At 41.9% G+C, this 27056-nt stretch overlaps 2 protein-coding genes across 5 annotated transcripts in view; one reads left to right on the top strand and one right to left on the bottom strand.

Moving 5' to 3' along the window:
- PCNX2 (pecanex 2) overlaps positions 1-3159 on the top strand; it is a 240349-nt gene extending 237190 nt beyond the window's left edge. For both annotated transcript variants that reach the window (XM_065401279.1, XM_065401278.1), the window contains exons 33-34: positions 1254-1702; positions 2986-3159. In XM_065401279.1, the coding sequence (XP_065257351.1) occupies positions 1254-1702; positions 2986-3159 (623 nt within the window). The remainder of the gene's footprint in view (positions 1-1253; positions 1703-2985) is intronic.
- A 96-nt stretch (positions 3160-3255) lies between these two features.
- On the bottom strand, positions 3256-26816 carry NTPCR (nucleoside-triphosphatase, cancer-related). 3 transcript variants are annotated; one of them, XR_010561291.1, is made up of 6 exons: positions 26699-26816; positions 21371-21533; positions 20337-20433; positions 16165-16374; positions 6639-6782; positions 3528-3578 (listed from the first exon to the last, which is right to left on the bottom strand). XR_010561291.1 is itself a non-coding variant. In XM_065400662.1 (5 exons), the coding sequence occupies exons 1-5, from the start codon at positions 26730-26732 to the stop codon at positions 3540-3542; spliced, it is 543 nt and encodes a 180-aa protein (XP_065256734.1). In that variant the 5' UTR covers positions 26733-26816; the 3' UTR covers positions 3256-3539. The 3 variants fall into 3 exon arrangements, 2 of the variants coding, with proteins under 2 accessions (XP_065256734.1, XP_065256733.1); XM_065400662.1 differs by lacking the exon at positions 6639-6782 and having other exon boundaries at positions 3256-3578; XM_065400661.1 differs by lacking the exons at positions 3528-3578; positions 6639-6782 and adding an exon at positions 9798-11087.
- Between the last annotated feature and the right edge of the window lie 240 nt (positions 26817-27056).

Below are 27056 nucleotides of genomic sequence, written 5' to 3'. Positions count from 1 at the left end.
TTGTTGTAAATACTCTGCCCTGTGACACTGAGGTGGAAGTGTCTTCACATTCCTAGTCCTGAGGGCAAGGGTAATTCTGTGTAACCTTACTTTGTTTTAATTTGCAATTAAACTATATAAAGCTTTAGGAGTGGAATTTTCTAAGGCACTTGGGCTGAGATTTTTTAAAGGTATTGGGATGTTGCTGTGCTCAGCGTTGCAATGCCCAACTGATTTAGGGGCCTAAATCTCATTTTCAAAAAGGGATTTAGGTACTTAAGAGTTCCACAGTAGAACAGCTTCAACAAGAGAAAATGAGGGAGCCCCACATCATAATATCCCATACCTCAGTGGTTAGGGCATGCATCTGAGCGGTGGTAAATCCCTGCTCAAATCCCCTCATATCCTAAAAAAACAAGGAGTCCGGTGGCACCTTAAAGACTAACAGATTTATTTGGGCATAAGCTTTCTTGGGTAAAAAACCCACTTCTTCAGATGCATCATATCCTAAGGGTCTCCAACAGCCTAGGTAAGTATTCTAACAGCTGGACTAAAAGTTGAGGGAGAGCCACCTCCTTCACTTCTGGTAGAAATGGTGGAGGCACCTAACACCAAGAAAAGGTTTGTAGCTGAGAATCCCAAGCAGAGGAAGATGCCTCCCTGCAGCCCTTAGGCACCAAACTCCCTGAGAGGGATGAGCTTAGGATACACCCCTTGCTTAGGCATCTCCCATTGGCTAGCTTAGGCAAGGAGCCACCTAGCATGCTGGCTTTTGTGAATACCATGCTGAAGCACCTATTCATTGTATAGCGAGCCTGAGCATCGAACGCTGGCTTTGTGAATTAGTGATTTTCAAGACAGCTGAAAGTTAGGCATGGTGATACTCAGCATCACTACACCTACGTTTCTTGGGGAATCTTGCTCTCTGTTTCTCCATTTATTCATCTGTGAAATGGATTTAATAATTACATTATTTATGTTCCTCACAAAGGCTCAAATTCTGCTCCCATCAAAGGCAATAGAAGATCTGAACCATTTTGCACTGCCAGTGGGATGAACCAAATGACTTCATAGGTTTTATCAATCTCTAATTTCTATGATTCGCTGAACGTTTGTTTGTAAAGTGTTTAGATCCTCAGTATAAAAGTGTATGTGTGATAAAGAACGCTACGTAAAATATACCCTAATAAATGGATAGAACCAGTAATATGTGTGCTTTGATGGTATGTAACTGAAAATATAATTTAAAATAAAACTATTTCTCTCGTTTAAAGGCAGAAGAAAATTCAGGAGTCAGTCTGTTCAGACACATGCTGCCTTAAACCAGAGGCCACCAGTTTCAAGTCATTCTGAACCACTTGTAGAAAGTTACCAGCCCATTATCCAAGCTTCCACATCTGCCCATGAAATTGTCCAAAGGCTTTCCAGAAGCCAGTTGTCCTTCCACAACTCAGTCACATCTGTGTTTTCTCAAACCCCTGCCATTCCTGCTGGTGGCCAGTTGACTGTCCAGGATAGAGCCGGAGCAATGCTGAGGTCCAGTCTGGCCTCTTCCACCAGCTCTACTCTCAGCCTTCTGTTTGGCAAGAGAAGTTTTTCAAGTGCTTTGGTGATTTCTGGGCTTTCGGCTGCTGATGGAGGAAACACAACTGATACCCAGTCATCCAGCAGTGTCAACATTACCATGGGTCCATCTGCTAGAGCTGCGAGCCAAGCAACACGGGTAAGGCAGAGTCATGTTAGCAGGAGCTATACTTCTAGTCTATTATATTCTTACGCTGCCCTCACCACTGTAGTATTCAAGTGTCTGCCAGGAGTGCATTAAGCAACGTGACTAACATCTGTCGCTTGCATTTATTCTCTCTTTCTATCATTCTCTCCCCAGGGAAAATTTGTGTGTGCACTTTAGTATTTTGTTTGGTTGGCTATTTGACTGTATGATTTAACTTTTGATTCCAATCAGTCTCCTTCCTGAAGTCCATCATCCTCACTACAGACCCTCCGGAGTGGTAAAATAAAATCATAGTCCTTAGACATGAAGCAGTTTGGCAAATCCAATGAGAGACTGAGGGCATAACTACCATTAAATAATTTGGCATTACCAAGTGGAACCAAGTAAGTTGATTTGTTGTCATTAGGACAAAATCATTGGATATGGATAGCCCAAGTCTGGTTTCTCATGTACATAGCATACAAATATGTTAACCCAGATGATACCAAGGTTGCCCATGCCTGAAGTTAGTTTCATCCTAACTGCATCATGTAATGATCAGTCCTGCTCCAAATGAAGGCAATGAGTTTTGCCATTATCTCCATTAGGAGCTGGACTGAGCATTATTCACCTAGGGCCTACTGCTTGCCTTACTGATGCGAGTATTATTTTTTCGTCTTTCTACAACACCAGTAGACATGCAAGGCACTGCACAAACAGGTAAGACACAACCCCTGCCCAAAGAGTTTACAGTCTAAGGTCTGGATCCTGCCAACCATTCTCAACTCCCTTTGAAATTACGAGAGCTAAGCTGAGCACTTTGCGTGCCAGGCACAAGTGAGCTCTTGCAGTCAATGTGGCTACTTGCCAGCATGTGGTGTGAAATAAGGCTTTTATTTAAACCCTCTGCTTTAGCACAGGAAGTCTTCTAGTGAAGTTGGACCAGAATTAGATTAATTACGTTTAGGGATAATTTGGGGCATCCTTTTCAGACTTAACATGATCAGGCACAGTACAAAGTAGGTATTACTGCACAATCTCTATCTGGTAGTCTGCTCTTGTGGGCAGTTCTGTGCTGTTATCACATGAAGAGGGACAAGTGCTGGGGTCTTCTCTAGTTCCTTTTTAGCTCCTGAAGTTCACGCTATAACTAAATGTGAATCACATAAAATTACACAAAACAGTATGAAGTCCAGAGAGCTAATGTCTGTCTTTGTTTCAAAATGTCCTTTTGAAAAGAACCAAATGAAGTGCCATCTAGACATTTCCTAAAGTATTCTAAATTTTGTTTTAAGCAATTCTCCGAGACTTATGAAGTGACTGATGCTACAAAATCTAGACCGCAAAAAGACCTAGGTCCTGCCCGAGCCATTTTTGAGAGTCATAATCTGGAGTGTAGAAGAGCCAGCCAGGAGGATATGGCACTGGAGGATACAGCTTCTCAACAGAGCCTTTCAGAAGAGCAGTGAAGAATATTCCTAGTTCAAGGGCCATATGTACTCCTTCAAAGTAAAGAAAAACACACCTAGGTCAGTCAGCTCCAGTTATTTCAAGTGTAACAACAAACCTCAAAACGCTTTATTTTTCTAACTTCGGAGAGAGAATCCCATAGTGCAGATGTTCTTCAGCAAAAAGGCTTGGCATGTGGGGATGGAAGGACCTTTACAGAATTTAAAGATGTCCTAAAATGCAGTGCAACTTCATCTCAGGTTCTTGACATTTCTAAAACAATGAATAAACTCTGCCTGATATCCTTCCCCCGCAGCGGTGCTGACACACTTGTGGTGGAAATCTGGACATGCTCAAAAAGAAGCATGCGTGGAAGTGCAAGTGAAAGCAATGGAAGATCTTAATACAACTGGGTGAAAAGCACACAGACATCTGTTTCCTGCCATAATGAAAAAGAGGACTGCATGTTAAATAATTGGCATTTTATACATAATGCATCACAAAGAAAAATTCTGACTAGAAGCAATGAACATGTAATAGGATAGTACAATACACACTAACATTAGAGCTGAATCTGCAAATTTTTAAAGGCAAACCTCATTCTTCCTTTTCTTTAAAGTGTTACACAGATGGTAATTATGTATAGCAACATATTAATATAGGTGAAGATATACTGCATGCAGCCATGTTGAAATATTGTATGAAAGAGATAGACTACACATTGCAATAAGGCAAGTTTTGAGAACAAGTATAGCCAGTGCATGGAAAGCCTTCACAAAGCATATGGTGCTCCTTATTTGCAAACAAAGCAGTTTTATATACAAAACTGCTCTTACATGTAATCTCGCACTCCTGTTCAGTTTACAGGAATGCATGCCTATATCTGAAGCCAAGAGGCTAAAACAAATCCTTAATGTACTATAGTATATACACACACATGCTCATAAAATTTTTTGTAATTAAACAATTTACAACTATCAGTGTCTCAATGTTCTTCTTTACTGTAACTACAGCAGCTCCTTTCTAATTCTTATCACGCTAATCCACAGCCATGGTGGTTTTCTACACAAAACCAGGTCGTCTCGTCCCACTTAATGAGCAAGATTGAATAGGCGATGCTGAAGCGAGGTCTCATGACTTTTACACAATATACGGTTGCCTTCACATTTACAGACCCTGTCCATCACCATGGCATCTATATTTAATACTGTAAAAAACACCTGAATGACACTGGTCAAAATAAATGAGCCAAGTACACTCTGTGATGCAGCAATTTTCATTCTTTTCAGTCATATTTATTTGCTTACTTGCTGATTTGCAAACTTTGGAAACCCACATTTTGTCTCCCACTCATTAATATAAATTAGCCTGGTGCTAAAGCTCTGAACATTATGGGCAAAACTCTGCCCTCCCTCATTATGGCCACACCAGGGAGAAAGTGGAATGTTCTTCAAAGGCATCACTGAGAGATCCTGCATCCACAGGGCCTGAATGGAGCAAGGTGACAGGTGCATGTGCTTTAGTGCTGCTCCACCAGAGAACAGCACAGACTTCTAGTCCTATTCCAAGCCAACACACAATGTCCTCTTGAGGCAGCTGTGCACCAGGAGAGTGCTCATAATGAATCCCAACCTGCTGCTGCACAGGTGTGCAGATAAAGGCGGTTTCCTATCCACCCCCACCAAGCACAGGGTGCCCAGGCCTCTCACAACAGGCTTTAGCCCTACACATTTTAGTTATTAAAAAAAAATGATCCCAACTGCCTATTGGGGGGAGGGAGGGATTTTTTCGAAGTATCCAGTGACTTTTAGCGCCTATATATGTGTTGCAGATATTTTTCTTTTGTTTTAAAATTGTTATTGAAATATCTTGGCTGGGTGAACAGCAGGAATGTTAAACTTTCCCAACAGGAACAATTACAAAGTGTTACAGGTATTCTCTAAGACAATAGCCCATAGATTTGTATTGACCATGTTGGATATGTTGTCAATAAGAATACTTATATCTTCAGTGTATTTAAGGTGAGCAATAGTACCCACAGCATAATCAAAGATTATAGGAATCATTAAATTAGGGTCCAGGTAGATGTTTTTATTGAATGACTTTTGGTAATTGTCTTGGTTTTTTGAACTCTGGGCCAACACTGGAGCTAGAGGACCTCGGAGTTACAAACCCCAGAGTTACGAACTGCCCAGTCAACCACACACCTCATTTGGAACCAGAAGTACACAATCAGGCAGCAACAGAGACTCCCTGCCCCCCTCCCCCAAATCAAATACAGTACAGTACTGTGTTAAATGTAAACTACTAAAAATAAAGGGAAAGTTTTAAAAAAAGATTTGGCAAGGTAAGGAAACTTTCTGTGCTTGTTTCATTTAAATTAAGATGGTTAAAGTAGCATTTTTCTTCTTCCTAGTAAAGTTTCGAAGCTGTATTAAGTCAATGTTCAGTAGTAAACTTTTGAAAGAATGACCATAACTTTTTGTTCAGAGTTACGAACAACCTCCAGTTATGTGTTCATAACTCTGAGGTTCTACTATAGCTAATATCCATCCAGCATTGTATATGGACTAAGCTGTTAAGGTTGACCAGTTTGTATGTGTTACACGTTCAGTGTGTGCAGTGGCAGCGGTGCTTGGAGGATGGCTGTAACCAACACCTTTAAATATATATTGCGTGATCCAACACATCAATATTTTGAAGATTTAGGTGACATGCTGAAATTTTCCAAAACAGCAGGGGAAAGAAGTCACTTATTCGACATGCTGTGTAGCAAGGAGCCTGCTCACTGATCATTCACCTAATTCCAAATGTGGTCGATATACTGGAGAGTAGCACTGCTATGACCCATGCAATGCAGCAGTGGGTAGCCAATCGGCTGCCAGGTGAATCCTTTATTGCTGCTTTCAAGGACACCCCCAGCTTAGTCGGTAACTGCACCAGCCTTTGAGGAAGACAACCTCCCACTCTCCAAGCACAATCCGTGTATGTGCTACATTTATGGAAACACCATCAGTGGTGAGGGAATGTAGCCTGGCGAGGTGACATTTTACTGATGATCGAAGTGGGAGGAAAGCAGTGGGGGGAAGCCCTATAATGTATCAGGACTGAGCGAGGAAGCAGAGCAGTGGGGGGTATATGGTAAAATAAGTATGAACATTGCAGAACTAGTCCCATTTTAGCCCTCAGATTAACTGTTTTTCCCTCTCTTGGTTTGTTTCCTTAAACCTATTTTATTCTTTCACTAATTTGTTCTTGCTCAAGTCATACAGTAAAGGTTAGGCACTCGTCTCATTTACACTGGTGGAAATTAGGTCAGAATCTGCCCAGAGTATCTAATCAATGACTTCAGCAACATTAGCGAAGCCAGCCAGGGGCTGCTAAATCAGTTATGTTCACCCTAGCATCTGGTCACCAGTTGGCAGACCCCAAGCCTTGTTTATAGAAGTTGTCTGATTGTACAGTCGGTAGGAAACAGAAGGATTTAATATATACTTACATCCAAGAGTGGGACAAACTTTGTCAAGCCTACTTAAGATCAGTGCGATTTCCCTTCTCCATCTCAGAACTGTTTGGCATTCCTCGTAGTCATCAAGTTCTTGGGAGTCTTCGAGGTTTAATTCACAGCTCATCTGCTTAGGTTCTGAGGATAGGGGAAGGGGAAAATGGCTTCTTTGGTCTGACTTTAGTCTACCTCCAGCCTGCTCTTCTTTGGGTAAACAGGTAATTCGGGTTCAGGTTTAGATGTACTCAAGAAACTCACCTTAGGACAGGTGACTAAATACTAAAATTTGTCAGCATGTAATAACCCTCTCCTTGTCAATAAATTATTCCTCTTAACTACCAAATTAGTGCCATTTTTATTCTGCTCCATGGAAGGGAGATTGGTCATTAATTAGAGCACTTTACTGTTTCTTGTACTTAATTCTGTAAGACTAATATTTCTTAGCCCTATTATTAACTCTGTAGCAGGTCAAGTGTTAAAGACTTACCCCTCTCTCTGATTTTCCAAATGTCATGAGTAAAAAATTGGCTGGCACATGCTCAATAATGCAGCCTCTATTTATGTCAGGCTGTCTGCACTGTTTTATGCTGGAATTGTTATAAACTTCTTGCCTACAATGTCCTTGATGCTCGAGCTTAAACAAAATAGGAGGCACTAATTATTCTCTCCCTTTTACATCAATTAAAATTTGCAGTTGCAGTAACATTGTCATCAGGAGTCTTGCTGCCGTATCAGAGGTTATCATCACACAATGTTTGCTATTGGTAAATAGCTGATCGGGGGAATTGTCAATGCTCTAGCTGTCACTGTGCTCTTAAGGCTTTCCAAATATGCTGCATATGTGAGACCAGGCAATACATTTTTGCCTTTACAATGAACATAAGGTACCATAAGAGCTGAACTTAATTTGGAACTCTTAGTTTCTGATCCCCTTACTGAACATTTGAAACAGGTACATTACATTACTTTGGGACTGACTTAGATGTAAAGGCCAGAAGCAACCATTAAAATCACCAAGTCTGACCACCTGCATAACACAAGCGAGAGAATTTCACGTAGTAACCCCTATATCAAGCCCATAGCTTATGGCTGTGCTATAGCATGGTTTTTTAGAAAGAGACCCAATCTTGTTTAAAGGGTGAAATCCTGGGTCCTGTGAACTCAGATGAAAAACTCCTATTGACTTCAATAGGATGGGTTTTAATCATAGGACAAATTATGGTGACTCCCCCAGATCCCTTGGTAAACTATTCCAATTTAAGTGAAAGAATTGTGCCTTATTTCTCACCCGAATTAATGGCTTTAAAGTGCCTTCAGCACGTGGAGGAAACACTCACACTAGTTGGAGATAGTGGGATGTGTGGATTAAATAATAGGGAATGTCCTCTCTCAGCACAGTATTATACCACTCAGATTTGGGGATATGGTAAGTGTAATATTATAAATTTTGCATGATGACCTGTTCATTAGCGTGGCTAGTATGAACCACTCATAGAGCTGTAACTCAGGAAACCTTGCTGGTTGAATAGGGACTTGGAAAATGAACTCTAGGCACCACCCCTTCTGGATTGTTCCCAGGGCAGTTTGAGAAAACTGCTACCAAAGCAGAACAGTGTTCTTCCCCCAATTCACTTTGAGAAGGAAATTCCCATGATTATCTTCAGAATAAAGTTAGTTATGTATAATGACCAGAAACCACAGGGCATTGGTGCACAAGTCCATTTACACCCACATTACGAGGTATATTTTTGGCTGGACCACTGTGTGCATGCACACAAGACTGCAGATGTATAGCTAAAAATCTGACCCTATATATCAATGACCAGGAAAGGAGAGATTATATGTAGAGAGGTGGGTAAATCTGAGAATGCAGTAATGTAAAGGGCTCTTCCATTGCAAGCGGTGTCTGAATGCTAACATGGTTTGACAGATGGCTTAGCTAGCATTTATCATGGAAAAATTAATAGTAGTGTAAAGTGCACAAAGGTCCCTATTAGGAGGGGGGAATCCCTCATACTATGTACTATACAACCATATAAGACAGTGTCACACCCCTACAAAATGAAGTAAAAAAAAATTGCAAGAAGGATCAGTAATGCTAGAGGACAATTATATTAACACCAGTTGCACAGCTGGGATATTATAGCATTATGAAAGCAAACAGGCCCTTGAAAGGTAGCATGAGTAATGGTAAAGAGCTTCAGCAAGTCAGATTTGGCTTCTCATTTCACTTTACATACAAAACATTATTTAATCAAATAGAGGATTCCCAACTTCTTAGAGTCTCCAGCTGAGAGAGGTGATGGGGGAAGCAGCTGGTAAATTTGGCAAAGGTTCTGTCCACTATCTTTATAGAAGAGAGAGAGTCACACCCTCTCCTCAAAGAAATATCCAGGCTCAGGGTTCTGGATTGGGCTGGAGCCCAAACTCTAGAACCCTGTGTGGTCGGAGGGTCCCAGAGCCCAGGTGCCAGCCCATGCCCAAACATCTCCACTGAAATTAAACAGTCCTACAGCCCAAGCCAGATACAGGTTTTTAATTGCAGTGTAGACATACCTACCAATTCCCTAGATTCAAGCACTCAAGGACAAGGGCTTGGCTATTCACAATGGAGAAACTACACTCTCATGCCTTGCTCTGACAAAACCAGTATTTGTTGAACTTCAGGGTAAGGTGCACATCTAAATGCTTTGCTCTTGGATAAGATTGGATCACCCAATAGCAGTATTTTAAGCGATAGCTTGGAGTTGTCCACAGTTCCTAGCTAATGTGGACATCTGATGTTTAATTAAGGAATCAACTATGGCTTTAAGGCACAGTCCTATGTTGGGGTAGCATAGAGCTGCACAAGCCCACAGGGAGCTCTGGGGGAATTCTCCCTCTCTAGTACATATTAAGAATAGGGCCTTAGCCCCACCCCTCTGGGGGTGATGTGCACCTCCAGTGGCCCACAGCAGGACTCACTTCTAACAGGCCCTTGCACAGGGTATGGGGAAGAGGAAGGATCCTCCTTGCATGCTTTCCCACAGCCTCTTGTACACTTGCAAAAGGGCTGTCAGAACCTGGCTTTATAAATACACATAGATCTGCTATTGGAGCAGAACTATGAACTAGTGTACAAATAAATGACTAACTACAAGGCAGGTTTCCATATGCCTTTAACCAACATGTTTATTTTAACATTTGTTACACTCCACACAAGAAAGGAAGGAATTCAGTCCTTTCCATTCCTAAATCTTTGAAGTAGAAAACTCTTTAAGCTGCATGAGAAGTACACCTGGCTGGAAATTTAGTTTATGACATGCAAGACTGATTAAGTGGTAAATGCTTTTTTCCTAAACACATTTACAAACCTCCTGGGGATATATGTTGTCTAATACTCTCATTTCTTGTTTCATCATTAACCAAAAAACATGCACAGGATTGCAAAAGGAAATAAACAGAAATTGTTAAGCATCAATAAGCCATAATGGATTGTTAAACTTGGATAGTCAAATGCAGCATTAAATCTAATGCTTGATATTTTAAACATTTTATGAAAAACATCTGTCAAGATTTTATTAAGAAAGCCATGGTCCTAAAGACTTTTTGGCTATAAGAAAATGTGAAAAATAAACAGAGTAGGCAGCATTCCTATCAAGCACTGTCTAAGCAACTTAAAGTTAATCTTTTCCTAAAATTCAACTCTGTAAATGACAATTGTCCAGTTATATCATGTAGTTGTCTTATGATTTCAGATCACATTTGCTCAGTTTACTTATCCTGCGACGTGAGAATCAAGCTATTCTGTTTTATTCATCATCATTCATAATGCTGACCCAGCTGAAGCATATTGGTGAGTTAGTTGAGGCACACTGCTGTAGGACCCCAGGGTCGGTGTTAGTGGTGGTGATAATGCACAAAGCAGATTGTGCAAGATTTTGCTCGGACTACATTCTGTTACACAGGTGTCAGCCCCCAGTTCTGCAATGTGTAGTGTGCAGGACTATGGGGCCTGTGCAGAGCTGTACTGACTTTAATGCTTCTCCGTAGACACAGCAGACTACCCTCACCCTATGTTGCAGGATTAGGGGCTGAATCAATAGTTCCATTGAATGGAATAGTTAATTGAATTTGCGCTACTATAATTGGCATCAGAAACAATTGCTTGACTTTCAGATCCCAGGATGAGTTTTTTTAAAACCTTGTGAACTGAGTAAATTATATGTGAACGACTGACAAACAAACATGGAAGCCCACTGTCCCATTTTAGAGTGCTACACACTCAATCCTGCTCATATTGAAGACACTGGTAAAGTTGCCCCAGGCCTGAGTAGGGTTGGGCCATCCAATATACTTATATAAGAGCTTATGGTTACAAACAAGAAATTGTCTTCATTTCCTGCAATTCTGCACAGTTGTTACAATATCTTGCAAAATGTTGTCTCTATTTTCCTTAGTAACCTAGATGGGAGGGGTGGGGGTAGGGGGGAAAAAAATCAAAAATTTAACATATTAGAATTTGGCTTACCCTTTAAATAACCATCTCTATGTCATTTGAATATTTTTTTTAAATCAAGTCCAGCATATATTTCCATATTAGGAGAGGAATAACTCTGCGAAACATCTGCTGCCTCTTGCTACCTACAGCAAACAGACCACCCCCATCTGCTACACCTAGAAACCTATGTAAAACTGTTAGAATAACTTTAAAAGTACTGCAAATACAAGTGATTATTCACTTGTGAATGACAGACAGAAATCATTCAAACAGCCACCACACACTAGAAATGCTTTTCAAGATACCTTCTTAAACCATTCACATACTATATAGCAGTGATTTTTCTGTCTTCAGTATTTGATAGGATTATATTTCAATAAGGATGTCTTATTCGTGTCAACCACCTCTGCAGTGAAGAATTAAAACAAGCTCTTGAATATTATACAACACTGCTTTGACGCTAAGATACCTAGGTTTCTCCGAATATTTGGATAATTTTTTTTGAAAAAAAATCAAAAACTAGTTAAAGTTTAGGTGTTACTGTACCTGCGTTGGTCCAAGGTTGTTAGAGAGAGACAAGGTGGGTGAAGTAATCTTTTCTTGGACCAACTTCTGTTGGTAAAAGACAAGCTTTTGAGCTTACATGGAGCTCCTCTTAGGTTCAGACCTGAAGAAGAGCTCTGTGTAAACTCAAAAGCTTGTGTCTTTCACCAACAGAAGTTGGTCCAAGAAAAGATATCACCTCACGCAACTTGTCTCAAAGTTTAGGAGCTTTTGAAAGTGTAAACACCACTACACATAGCTGATGAATTCTTATGCCTGTACAACTGTTGGATTTTGTGAGTGCAAGGTCTAACACTTGTGCACATGCAAGTGTTTGCACTTCAGCAGTGTATGTACAAAACTACTTGTGCCTGCACAAGTGGAGACCTGGGGTAACATTTGGCCTGACTAGAGTCAATGACAAGACTCCCACTGACTTCAGTGGGGCCAAGATTTCACCTCTTGAATGCAAGTGCAATAACTGGATCAGACCATGGACTACCTAGTCCAGACTCCTGTCTCTGATAGCGGTCAGCAACAAATGCTTTAGAGGCAGGTGCAAGAAACCCCAAAGTAGGCAGATGTGGGATCATCTGCCCCCAGTAAAGTCTCACTGTAAACAAAGATCGAATTGGCTTAAGCTCTGAAGCATGAGGTTCTATATCCCTTCCGATACAACAGTTAATGCTGAAAACAGAGAGTAACTCTGGGTATTCTTTTTATACATATAAACGTATTGGTAATGTCCCAATATGTTACTCTATACAATAAATGAAGCCATATGTAACTGTTGGCAACAGACATTGTGAACCTGAAGAGAGACAGTTAGCAATTTGACATAGTACTTTCATCCAGGCCGTTTTAATTCCAGGGAGCAGATACAATAATGGGTACCTGAAAGAGTGACAAGGAAAACAGGAGGGAGGGAAGAAGTCTTTGAAATGTTACTCAGAATGTTGGTCAATAAAAGTAACCATGTCCATTATCCCAATAAAAAGACAAGTATGCTCAGGGAAAGATCAATTTGCAAAAAATCTCTGTTTGGAGCCCTTTTCTCTTCAGAGCACAGGAAGAAAAAGGGGAAAACAAGTAGACTTAAAAAAAAAAATCCATATTCCTCAATACTTTTATCAAAATAAACTGACAGATGGATCAGGAACATCTTGGGCATTTGACTTTAATGATTTTGTGTCTGGTACCTCTGATTTTACTAGGCACAATACAAATAGGATTTGACATATAGTTACTAGATGTCACAAAAACCAAATACAAGATAACTGTATCAAGAGCTGAAGACAGAGGAAAGGAAGTGTTTTGTTATTTAAAAAAAAAAAATTCTCCATGAAAATGTTGCGACAGAAGGGACAAGGTGAAAATTGGAAAGGGAGAAATGTTGCTTTCAGTAAACAGCATAAGTGTGGGGCTTAGAAAAAGGTCAGGTTTCAGAGGGATGATTTTATAAGTTAGAAATACACCTCTGCTGGTGGGTGCTTTTTATCCTACTAGTAAAACATTTACTTCTAGTAAACTGAATTTATGTAGAATGATGATGTATGGACAGTTCACAAAGATGATGTATTAACAGTCCATAAACACTCTTACTCCATGTCATACAGAAGCTGATTGAGTATCAGGGAAAGAACATGCATTATTTATAATTAAAATATGTTAACTTTCTGAAGACTCTGGTTCCTAACCTCCTGTGATGCAGTGGGTCTTGCACCATGGTTCAATTGCCCTGATCTATGATGATGCCGTTTTGCCACACTGAAACCTACTATGGATTCTAGTTTTTTGTTTGTTTTGTTTTTGTTTTTTTAAAAGACAGCTGGAAACCCAAACTTCACTAGTGTATTTTCACAAAAGCAAAAGGAAGGGTTTAAGGAGAAAACAGATGCAAGCCAGCTTCGGAGAATAACCTGGGCTTCTATACTATGTATAATACTAGACCTATAAAGGAAAAGTTCTAGGAAAATGGGCAGTGAGGGTGGACCATCCTGCATGATCACTGGGAAGATTTAGTTCCCTCAGAAAGATGGAGCCATGCAACAATAGAGGGTAAGCTCTTTGGGGGCAGGGACAATCTTTGTGTTCGGTGCTTGTACAGCATCTACAACTGGTTCCTGATCTAGGACTGAGGCTCCTAGATGCTACACTACAAGAAGTAATTAAAATACCACCACCAATACAAAATCACTCTTATTACATAGGAGTTTCATACTTAATACATCCCAAAGTGCTGTAGGAGGTAATACATTAAATATTAAGGGCTATATGCTCAACCACAGTTAGCAGTGCTGCATCCATTTACACCAGCTGAGGATTTGGTCACAAGAGGACAATGGTGGTGCAAGCAAAAGAACAGCAGCCTTTGCATGCTCAGCTTTGAACATTAGAACTCCTATTAAAAAATTAGAGGATATGAGATAACTATGCTAAATTCCTCATACATGGCCTAATTCCACAATAAGTCACCAAGGCGGACCGAACAGATGCCTGTCTACCTGTACACTGGGAGACAAAAACGAACTGCACCATGCCACAAAGCAGCAAGAAATGGCTGACACTGCTTGGCTGTGCAAGGGCTGCGGGGGCACTCCAAGTCCTCCCCCATGTTATGGCAATTCAAGAATGGAGGCGGTGAGCTATTGCTTACAGTAGCCAGCAGAAACATCTGCATCATTACAGCTTCGGTTCCTGCTTCATGCACAAATTTGAATCAGCAGGGAATGAACAGGTAAATATATTCATGTTAACGTGCAAGGCAGATATCCTGCTAGATGATGCTTCAGTACATTAGGTCCCTGTGACTTGGGAACCATCACAGTCTGTTACATTCCTCTTCCCCCGCCCTTTAGCTAATGAATTAAGTAAGCAGTTTTCCATAATCAGAACAAGAGTAACTATATATCATGATCCTAGCAATGTAAACAGATTGCTGACTTTCTCAGAGAATGTGATACAGTTGTCTACAGTGCTAGTCCCAGTAAAGGCAACAGCAAAATTCCAATTGACTTCAATAGTGAATGGAGATGGCCTAGTGTCCAGAAATCTGCTGAGACATAGGTGGAGATGGCATGAGTGATGCTGTGACGTTCAGTGAGGAAGATGTGGCCTGCTACCAAGAAGGAATTTGGCTTTCCTGGGTTTTAAAGCGAGCAGACATTAAAGCATATAGTGGTTGATGACTAGCAGGTGAAGATGGGGATGGATAACTCACAATTGATGCTGCAGATACAGGACACTGGTTCTTAGGTGATGCAGAAATGGTCAATGGCATTCCTAGTAAGGAAACTGTGATATCTCCAATGTGGGGCAGGGGGAGGACCAGCCCATGCCATATAATTTCACACAACCACATAACGTGATAATATAAGTGAATATTTAGGGGAGCTGCATGGCACAGTAAGGCAGACATTTCGTTATGTGCTTTAAACAGCACCACTTAATAAGATCATTCAGCCTATGAAACAGCATCAAAATAATGACTTACTTTCTTTCATCATTCATTCAGTCTTAATTACGATGTACACAAAATATAGTAAGCACGCATCATAACTTGCATCACCCTAATCATGAACTACAATAGTATCTACTTGTATGGTGTATTGCATTAAAACATTCTCTCCATGCATCTTAATTTTCTGACAAGTCACAATTATTGAATTTTTGTAGTTCTTAAGAATCTATTGTTCTGTTCTGGAAATATGGTCTAATTCTGTGTGCTAGTTTCAGTAAATATCAACCAAAATTAAACTGAAGGGAAGAGACCAATTTTTAAAAAAATTTTTTTACTTGTTTCGTTAAACATTTAGCATCTTTCTGGATGCTTAATAAATAAATGTCTTAAACTGGTATTTCTATAAGGAGACTACATAACTGTTAGGATGAGGACTTGAGAATTTGTCTATGCTTGATTTGCAGGGTCTTAAAGTGCAGTTCCTATCTGAAAACTAAGTGTTGTAACCATGGGTTCTGGGTTATTGTGTCTCTGTGACTCCAGATAAAGCATGCTGAATTTACAAGGAGAAAAAAAAAATAGATGCCTTCTTTCTTCTCTTATTACCAATCCTGCAAACTCAAAATGAGCTCAGTGTCAAGGTAGGTTCTTTTCGTCTCACATATCATCATTGGTGGCAAAGGTTCTGCAGGCCAATTTTCAAAGATGAACTATACTAGAAAGAATGAATGAATGCTGGTCTGGCACTTTCACACCATGGTGATGGGAACACTAGAAACAACAATACTAATATTCCTTCAACAGACCCATTCATTCAATCTCTAGTTTCTCTGGTGAGAGTCTGCCAACAAAAGTGCCCATTGTGCTTTTTTTGTGTGTGAACATCTGCCCATTAAGAACTCAACTGAGACCACTGCCTTCATATCACTGGGACTATCCAACGAGCATCCATTGATAGCATGTGAATTGAATTGAGCCAGATTCACACTGCTGACCTAGAGGTGAAAGGCTCCTTAAAGATATCAGAGATTACTTACATTGAACACCTTAACATCCTTCCGACTTCTTATCTCCTCCACGAGACCCAATGGCTTGCCTTTAGGTATTGGTATAGTTCCAAGAATTGTGGTCCCTGAAGCAGTCAGAGTTTGACGAACTGCTTGAATAAAAGACCGGCTGAAGAGTTCCATTTTACCAACCTCATCTATTACGTACACTTTTTTCCCTGTGTCACTACCAAGATCAACCTATAGGAAAGATACACAAATGGATTAAAAAGCACGAAGAAATCAAGACTGAGGTAAGAGCCACTCTTCTCTGTGGGAAAAATGCCAGTTCAGGAGTAACATTTCTTTGAAATAGTGCTGGAGCATAAGGGCAGAAAAGCCAGTCACCCCAGTTGCTAAGGATGCCAGCAGCCAACCAGCCTGTTACCTAGCAAAACAACAGGATCCCAGATGGGAAGAAAGGAAGAGCCAACAGTTGTTCCTTGACTGAGATTTGTAGTTTTAGGGCAGCAAACGCCTGATGGCGCAGTCACACAATTTTACATGTTATTTTTCTTAGCATGTGAGTAGTGTAGAATCTTTGAAGATGTAGTATATTGTTTTTAGTTTTGTGATGTAGGTCCTTTTGGGGGAAGCTGTTGGAAACAGCAGGAGAGTTTGCTCCCTAACTAGAGTCAATTCTTGGTGGAGAGTTGCTTCCTATGAAAAAGTTAGTGTTTGGGCTAAGATTTTAGAAAGAGGAGAGAATGTCTGCTTGTGGTTTGTGACCACCTCTGTTCAATGACTGGTGTATATACTATAAACAACAAGTTACAATAAGAAAATACTTAGACTCCAAATTACTGATATCTTCTCCCAAGGAAACTGACTTGCAAGGCCTCAACATCTGCTACTGCTTGGCAGAGATGTGATAATATTTTTACATGCCAGCTACTGTAGTTAAGTCTGAGGGGCACTAGATTTTTCAAAGCTGCATTCACATCACTGCACCCACAAAACTCTGCATTTGCATGGGTCAACAGGTAAATACACTTATAATTAGGGCAGGGGTTTCCAAACTGTGGTATGCGTGCCATTGGTAGTATAGGAGCTTGATGCTTCATCCATTCACTTCACAACTACTTTTTAAAATGGCACATAAACCAATAAAGTACAGAAATCTGACAGGCTACAGATTAGATGAAAGCGAGCTCACCACCCTCTTCTGAGGCTATTAACTGAAAAATCAAGTTCTATTATTTATGTCTGTAAGCAGCAAATCAACCCAAGTCAAAACTTCACTGTTAATCCATGAATAAGTACAGACACCACCTATGTATGTAACTTAAGGAGAAACCAGTCTACATGTTGTCCCTTGTGAAGCTAGAAAATGTTAGCTCCTACGAAAATGGATGCACTACATAACATATTTCCTAAAACCTTTCAGAGCTGAGTCCCTACTGACGTCTGAGTCCCTGCAGGGTGGGGTAGTTTTATTTAAAACCCTTTCACAGATCAGTGAACTGAAAAGTCAGTTCACTAGGAAAACTAGGAAAAGTGCTAAGAAATGGAGCTGCTTCTTTGTATAGAATCCCCAGTCCCTTCAGGTGAAGTTTCCGGAGCCCCAAACAGAACCCACTTTAGCATCCACTCTCTTTCCCAGTGAAGTCAGTGGGAGCTGGCCCATAGAGTCTAAGCAGTCCCACAAATATGTTAAGTAGCATATACCTGTTTCAAGATGCTCTGTGATCAAAGCAGGCAAATCCAACTCCAAACTGACATTCTACATTTTCCAGTACATTGTAGTGGGGCCTTGGGACTCAGAGACTAACATCTGATATATTTTGCTATTTCTACAAACTGTCCACTAAAAAGGACTTTAACTATCTGGCATATGCTGCTGTCCCATAGTCCCTACAAAAATATTAGTGAGATCCCTGTAGATTTACTGATAACCATCTAAGATTATTTGTATTATTATACTTCTATTAGCTTACCATCCTTCTGCAATACCTACTCTCCCCTTTAGTTCTTATACACCTCTACCTCGATATAACGCTGTCCTCGCGAGCCAAAAAAATCTTATCACGTTATAGGTGAAACCGCGTTATGTCGAACTTGCTTTGATCCACCGGAGTGCGCAGCCCTTCTCCCGCCCCGGGAGCACTGCTTTACTGCGTTATATCCGAATTCGTGTTATATCAGGGTAGAGGTGTGTATTTACTTTGCTTCACCTACCCTTACTTTCCATTGGTCTCTTCCTATTCCAATCTGATGCTGTCCTTCCCTTTCACACTATTCCTTTCCCATTCTGTACCACCTATAGGCAAGATCCTGCTCCCACTGAATCAATAGGACTTTTGCTATTATTTTCAAAGGGAGCAGGATGAGGCCCTTTCCCAATTCTCCAACTCCTCTCTACTCTTGAGTCTCTTTCACACATACACACGGCTCCATTATGCTTGTGAACAAAGTGAATACTACTTGATTCCTTTTAGTAAGATCAATCCTTGAGGGGGCCATTTAGGGATCTGGGGCAAAAATCTGTCTGGGGATTGGTCCTGCTTTGGGCAGGGGGTTGGACTAGATGACCTCCTGAGGTCCCTTCCAACTCTGATATTCTATGATTCTATGATTCTATATTATTAAATAATCAGTTACATTATCCTTTATAAGTATACGAAGTGCAGCCCTTGTTTAGTGAGGTCTTTTCCCCAGAGATTAAGTTTACTGTAAGTGAGGTTTCATTTTTAAATTTTAAAAAAATCAAAATCTGTAAATATTATTAATGTCGTCTCTCCCCTTTGTCCTCCTACCCCCTTCACAATCCTTCAATCCTCCCTGTTGCCATACGGTTGTATTTTTGTTCCTTCCCCGAAGTGTTAGATAGGCAAAAAACCTCAACCTCATCTTTGTTTCCTACCCACTCTGTTTCCTTGTCCTCTCCAGGTGCCTTGCAAAATTCTCCTCTCCCCTAGCCTAACCTGCTTTTAGCAATGTAGTTAAATCACCGTCAAAAGGATTTCTCTAGTAGTGGTGTCAGCAGCTGTTGCACTGTTTACTTGAAGATGCTGACAAAAGATCTGTTCTAGTTTAATTTTGCGGTGAGGGGTGGGAGAGCAGCAATTCCAGTACGGACGTTATCTATTATTCACTACAAGTACAGTATCTGATGTGTTATCGCCTACCTACTTCACATATGATTCAAACAAACTTCAGATAGCATGTGAAGGGAAGGAAAGAGGAGGATGGAGCACAAAGGAACACATGCACTGGAGGCATTAAGCCATTTCATTGTGTTACACTTCAGACACCTGGTTGTGCAAATTTTATCAGCGATATATGTCGTAAGTGAAGAAACACTGTTCCCATTACTATGTGTGTGGAGCCTGGAAACAGAAATTGTAAATCCAGACCCCACTTTACACTACTGGATGCTGGTGAAAATTCTTTAAACCTATGTTGACAACACTTGTACCATGGAATGTGCCTTGATCAGATGATACCTAGAATGGAAATTAAAATACAACAACAGAGGTCCCACACTGATGCAGCCAGAGAGCTCCGCAAGCAGCAACAGACAGATCCTCAAATTACTATCAGCAACTGAAGATGTAACAAGTTTGCAAGTCTCTTGAAACAAGGCTAATTAAAAAGGAAAACAATGCTTTAAAAAAACCAAACAAACATTGTTTCCACCAGAAACATTCTCTCCACTTTCACAGGAAAGGGAAAGCTAGGAAAAGTGGATCACAGCAAGGGAGAGAGCAGGTTCTGGCTCTGCAGTAAGCTCCCCTTCTTGGGAGTCCATGGAAACTCCTCCACTGGAGCTCTGCAGGAAGAAAGCATACATTTTGTGGGTGCAGGAGTGAATTGAAACAGCAGTTTGCCACAGGAAGATCTGCTGCTGAATCCTCCAATATCCAAGATTGTGGCTCCCTGTCACAGCTGATATGGTGCAGTCATAAGGATGCTTCTACGAGATATGTGCTGCCAGAGGGATGGGGGACCAGGAAGAGTGGTTTTAAGGAGGCAAAGGGATCTCCTGAAAGTCTCGCAGATCACAGGAGAACCGTTCCCCCCACCCCCTTCAGATCCTGCAGTGAGTGCAGGACAACTAAACCTAAAACAAGAGTCATTATCACTACCCAACAACTTTAACCTAGCAAGCCTTCAACTACTCTGTTGTACTTGCTTTCCAGAAGCTTTCATAAGATACTCACATTTCTCAGCACGGGAAGCACCAAGTGCTCAAATGAAACCAGGTCTACTATGTATTGTCCAACACGATATTCATGTCTTGCAGTAGAAGAATCAGAACTGAATTTACAAAAAAAATTCTTGTAAATAATATGAACCACGAACATGCTGATAATTTGCTGTAATACTTTTAGCTGTGCTGATCGGAGTGGTTATCTAACCAGCCAGATTTCCTTTAAAATTCAACTCCTGCAACCCCTCCAAAAAAACAAACAAAAAAACAAACAAACAAAAAAAAAAAACCCTATATTGGATATGCTGCAGATGGCAAAACAGAAAATATACAGCTTTTCCTCCTAGTATATAGACACACTGTCATAGGTTAGTCACAGTGTCATCTAAATGTGGTATTAAACATTGTTCAGAAAGACAGATAACAGGGTGAAGAGGCCAAAGTTTTGCATGGAGTGTTAAATGCTGAGAAGATGTCCAGTGAAGCAGGAGAGACTTTGAATTCATATGTATTTTAGACCTCCTATATGGGGATCTGAAATACCTGCCTAGTTAAAAACCCAGTTATGGGATTTATGGGACAGTCAGTGGCTTGTTGTAGACAGCTTATCTGAACTTATCTTCTCTGATTCATGATCATCAGGTCTGTCCCTTAGACAGTAATTGGAGGAAGCAAGTTATTTTCCTTCCAACCTGAAAAAAATAGTGTCTGAGATCATGAAATCAGCTTGCATGTTCTATAGGGACTCAGAGCCCATTCTGAAGTCAGAGGACCCAGTTCATTGCTGCTCTGCACCAGTGGGAAAGCTGGAGGACCATTCTGAGTTGGTAGGGGGTTTTACGTTAACTTGGCAGAGATGCAAATGTCTCCATAAAGTGAAGGATAACAGTGAGTCAGACCCAGAGAATCTAACAGACAAAGAACGTGATCCTAAAGCCCTCTGTGTGTGGAAATCCCAATGACTTCCAGGGCATTTAATGCATGGAGGGGCTTGCAGGACTGCCCCTAAAGCAGTAACCACCTTAATCTATAAAACAGCAGTACCCAAGTCTAGATAAAGTTCCTCGTCTCCCAGACAAAGTGATGACATCAAATCCTATCCTCCTGCCGCCTTCTCTGACTTCCTCTGTGTAAAATCCATCAATAGGGACCCCAGAGGATTTTAGGACTTCAGTGGCTTTCTGGATCAATGTCGTCTTTCCAATCCCTAAAATAAGGAAATGCCCATTATTAGTGCAAGCAAAGCATAAAGCCTGGTTTTAAATTTGCCCATTCTGAGGCAGCAATCACATTTGGCAGACAGATAGCTGGCTGCACACATTTTATACAGATTGAGGTTTTTCCTAATTCTGATTTCTCCAAATATTAAAACTTTTTATCCTGGAGAGGGGAAAAAAGAATGAACAGAAGTCAGGTTTCACATTACATTTTGAATGTTTGTAGGCCTCTGGCATACACAACCTCCCTTTATTCCAGTGCCATTTGTTCTCTTGTTGGCAAAAAGGTCTGAGTTCATCACATCTTTAGAGTAAATGGTTAAAAATAACTGCATTCCCTATGTGCCTGATTTTCACAGATGCTAGCACAGAGGTGGGCAAACTACGGCCCACGGGCCACATCTGGCCCAGCCCCCGAGCTCCTGGCCTGGCCCCTGCCCCGCTGTTCCCCCTTCCCCGCAACCTCAGCTCTCTCGCTCTGCCACCGGTGCAATGCTCTGGGCGGCGGGGCTGTGAAGTTCCCGGGGCAGCGCAGCTGCAGAGCCCGGCCTGACCCGGTCTCTGTGCTGCGTGGTGGTGGCGGCAGCGTGGCCTGGCTCCAGCCGGGCAGCGCAGCTGTAGCGCTGCCAGCCACCGGTGCTCCAGGCAGCACGGTAAGGGGGCAGGGAGAGGGGGAGTTGGATAGAGGGCAGAGGAGTTCAGGGTGGTGGTCAGGGGACGGGGGTGTGGATAGGGGTTGGGGCCCTGGGGGGGGGCAGTCAGGAAGGAGGGGGGTTGGATGGGGTGGCAGGGGTTTCGGGGGCAGTCAGGGGACAGGGAGAAGGAGTGGTTGGATGGGGCAGGGATTCGGGGGGGGGCAGTCAGGAATGAGAGGAGGGGTTGGATGGGGCGGTGGAGGTCCGGGGGCGGTCAGGGAACGGGGGGGGGGGAGGGGGCAGGTGTCCCAGGGCGGGGCAGATGGGATGTGGGGGGGCCGGGCCATGACCCCCTCCCCTAACCGGCCCTCCATACAATTTACGAAACCCGATGCGGCCCTCAGGCCAAAAAGTTTGCCCGCCCTTGTGCTAGCATCTGCAGCTCCCATTGGCCTCAGAGGAGCGGTAAGTGCACAGCTCATTGCCTCTGAAAATCAGGCCCTAGAAGACAAAATGACTTCTAATGAAAGGAACTTCTAAACAAACAGAAGGGAAGATAATCCATCCCAAAGTGGATCTAGATATCCTTCTCACCACATACCCAACCAGGGGAGGACAGATTGTATTTAATGTGCCTCTTCCTCTAAGTGAATGCTGGCAGTCTTCCAGAGGTTCTCTCCAATCCCACAATGGAAGTGTCCCTCCAGGCTACATCACAAATACACCTCTTGGCTGTCTCTTATTTTAAACTCAAATTTACCTCCATCTCATACAAAATCCGGTGTCATTATTTCATCCCTTTTATCACACCAGTCAGCTGTCTTGTCGTAGCAGATTTATTTATGGATCAAAAGTGTCAAGTATCTGGCAGAGCAGGCCTTTAAACTCCTGGAGGCAGAGAGTATGGGCCACATTTTTAAAGGTATTTAGGTGTGTAACAACACAGGCAGATATCTAGTGGGATTTGCAAAAGTTGCCCAGGTGCCTAATTTGATAGGGATTAGACACCTAGGCCCAGATCCTCAAAGGTACTGGGGCTCCTAACTGTTGATTTAAATGATTTAATGGAAGCTAGGAGCCTCTGAGGATCTGGGCTATAGGCATTATTGAAAATCCAAATAGGCGCCTATCTGCATCTTTAGGCACCTAAATGCCTTAAAAAATCTGTCCCATAGTCTACTGTGTCTTGTACAGCACAAGCATACTAGCATAATTATTATTTGTATTACTGTAATGCCTAAAAAGCAACAGAGGGTCCTGTGGCACCTTTAAGACTAACAGAAGTATTGGAGCATAAGCTTTCGTGGGTGAATGCCCACTTCGTCAGACACAAGTAATGGAAATTTCCAGAGGCAGGTATAAATTAGTATGGAGATAACGAGGTTAGTTCAATCAAGGAGGGTGAGGTGCTCTGCTAGCAGTTGAGGTGTGAACACCAAGGGAGGAGAAACTGCTTCTGTAGTTGGATAGCCATTCACAGTCTTTGTTTAATCCTGATCTGATGGTGTCAAATCAATGCCTAGGAGCCATGCCTAGGAACCCTAGCCATGGCCCAGGACATCCTTGTGCAAGGCGCTGTACAAACACAGAACAAGAAGACTGCCCCATAGAGCACCATATCTAAGTAATAAAGGTAGCAGTCATTTTATCCTCAGATACTGATCTAATCTGTATTACAGTTTGCATGGGGTTAGGCTAGGTAAGGTTAGAGTTTTTTTAAAACATAGTTGTACCAGCAACATATCATGGTGGTAACAAAAATGCCTATATTTGACAGAACTTACCGTAGTTCAAACCAATTTGTAAAACTCTAAACATCTTTAGACCGTCTCTTTAGTGAGATTTATACTAGATGTTAAAAATGCTCCATGCTAAATATAGTTTTCTAATCTGTTATTGGTTTTAGTAATTACTTCTGCAGTTTACAGCTTTGCAACAGTTGCAATGGATATTGAAAAGAATGAGAAATTAATGAGATTAATACCTGTACTTCATTTTTCTCACTAATCACATGTATTATCTTTGTATAACTATTAATCTACCAAAAAAAAAACCCTAATCCCTTTACATTTTTTGAAAAACCTGAGACCATACATTTTTAACAAAGACCATTCCTTTGAGATTAGTGGCTAAATGAGGTGCATGTATTCTGGTGGGCTGCACAGAAAATAAAATAGATGATGAAGAAGAATGTCCCTCACAAAGTTATGCCCCATCCAGCATTAGCTTTCGCAGAAACCAACGGCTGTTAAGCCTTGGTTTAAAAATTGTTTTCTAACATGCTGTTGGCAGTATGATGTTTCTCACCCTGTAATACAACACCACCCTGGTAAATAGAGAAAACTAATGATTCTATTACTATCTAATGTTTCTCTAAACAAAAGCTCAGGGCTGTAATGATTATTGTTTTGTCTATGATGTTTACATGGCAAGGATTTGTGAATCTGTTAAGACTTCCTAAATGAACAAACAGTTTTAAAAAATTGTTTTCTAAGGGGCCAATATTTAGGCAAATCTCCAGCTGGCTTCATTGGGATCAGCAGCAGGTCACAATACAGAGGAAACTGTAGTATAGATGAAGCCAAAATGACAGTGAGCATTCAATCAAAATAAAACGACTAGTATGGCAGTATCAGCTTCCTCGGCACTCGGAGGCCTTGTCTACATGAGACAAGTTGCACTGGTTTAACTAAATAGATTTTAAATCTGTAACTGGGTCATTTTAATTCATTAGTTTACCAGCACAAACTAAACGGATACAAAGAAGATTTAAACCAGTTTAAGTGCCTCTGTGGGAGAGGGAGGGTGTCCTGCTTTAACTGGACACACTCCCTCTCTCTAATAACTGCTCTAATAAATTTGTTAGTCTCTAAGGTGCCACAAGTACTCCTGTTCTCTTTGTGGCTACAGACTAACACGGCTGCTACTCTGAAACCTGCTTTAACTGGATCCATTTAAAATCATATACAGTTAAACCAGTATAAATAAGGTCTTTGCAGCCTTAGGCACTCTCCAGACACAAGGGGTTTGATTCCCCAATATCTTGCACCTTCTGTAGTTATTTATACCTGTGCAAAGTGGGTGTAAGTGCTACCACTTTGACCTGGTAGCATTTTATGCTCACTCTACACAAGTATAAATAACTACAGAAGGCACAAAGCAGTGGAGAATCAGGTCCATATAATCTCACTTCCTGTATTTGATAGCTAAGAAGTAAGAATTGTTGGTTTATTAATTAAACTTGTAACAAAACAGCAACAAGAACAGGAGTACTTGTGGCACCTTAGAGACTAACAAATTTATTTCAGCATAAGCTTTCGTGGGCTACAGCTCACTTCTTCAGATGCATCAAAGAAGTGAGCTGTAGCCCACGAAAGCTTATGCCGAAATAAATTTGTTAGTCTCTAAGGTGCCACAAGTACTCCTGTTCTTTTTGCGGATACAGACTAACACGGCTGCTACTTTAAAACAGCAACAGTATTTCTGCTGCCCCTGTTTTACCTCAGTGATAATCAGATTCCCTTGCAGTGATAAAGTACTCAGTCTTCTTCAACTCATGGTCTATATTATCCATTTGGGATTCCAATTACCGCCTCAGAATAAAGGGACAAATGATATTGCACCATATTTGTACATTATTTAGCCTGAACGTGCTAACTCATTACAATTAAATTACAGAAAATATTAATGTGAAGGCAATTGCTAATGTTTGCAGTTTAATTGGCCTGAGCTTAGTTGTCTAGGAATTTGTCAAGACAGAGAGAAAAAAATAATAGTGCCTGGAAATTCAAGTTACATAGACTTTTATTCTAAACAAATTAATACTATTTATGGTCTTGATTTAGTGAATTCAACATTTCTGACCTAAACAGCAGAGAGCAAGAAAAGTGAGATACCGAGCTGCAAATTGCAGATTACGTCTTTGAAAGGAGACTGGATTAATTCAAAAACAGCTTTTGTACTTTTTTGTGCTTAAGGGTTTTGTTGGGTGTTTCAGTGGAGAATTCGAGAAATCAAGGTAATTACAACAACAACCCCTCCCTCATTCACACTGCCCCAGGTTGAGAGTCGAGTAGAGAAATGGCTGCTCTTCACGCAGGGTTTTTGCAAGTGTAAATGACCGAATTAGTTACGGTGGTGCGACCCCCTAGCACAGACGCAGTTAAACCCGTTTAAATAGCATTAAGATTGGTGTAACTTCGTCCGGAAATGTACCAAACGGAACTGGGATAAAGGCTGTTTACGTGCATCTACCTAGAGGGCTTGCAACAGAGTAGCCAGGCCGGCTGCGTAACATGGGGGCAAGTTTTCGCAGGGACCCAAGGGAGACACTCAGGGCGGGCCGGGGCAAGCTGCAACTCATTCACCCCGGGCCCGCGGCGGGGCGGTGGCTCCCGCTACACCCGGGGTGGGAGGGGATGATGGCTGCCACCCCGAGCTGGCTTAGGGCCCCCAGCGCTGCGAGCCCCAACGCGGCCCTGCAGGCGCCCGGAGAATCCCCGCAGCGGGGCCGCGGTTACCTGGGGGTCCGGTGAGGAAAACATGCTTGGCCATGGTGAGGGGCCGGGGGCGCCCTGCAGCGATCCCGCGCTCCAAGAGCGGCCGGAGCCTGTCACAAGGGCCCGGGCTGCCGCTGCTCCTCCTCCGGCAGGCCCCGCTCGCCACCCAGCTGCCTGCAAAGCGGCGGCGGCCGCCCCCTTTCCGGACCTGGGCTGGCCTCTGGCGTGTCTCGCTCAGCCGCGCTCTGGCTGCCTAGGAGCGGGTCTCTTGTAGGGATTTGTCGAGGCTGGTTATTAACGTGGCACCCGTCGGGCAGGGGCCTTTCCAGACTCAAAGGCGAAGTTTAGCGCACACCTGTCCTTTCTCTCATGGGTGGGG

This window comes from Emys orbicularis, chromosome 3, assembly GCF_028017835.1.
Source record: "Emys orbicularis isolate rEmyOrb1 chromosome 3, rEmyOrb1.hap1, whole genome shotgun sequence".
In the NCBI taxonomy this organism is placed as follows: Eukaryota; Metazoa; Chordata; order Testudines; family Emydidae; genus Emys; species Emys orbicularis.
The sequence above is the reverse complement of the archived record's forward strand: the minus strand, read 5'-3'. Positions and strand labels throughout refer to the sequence as shown.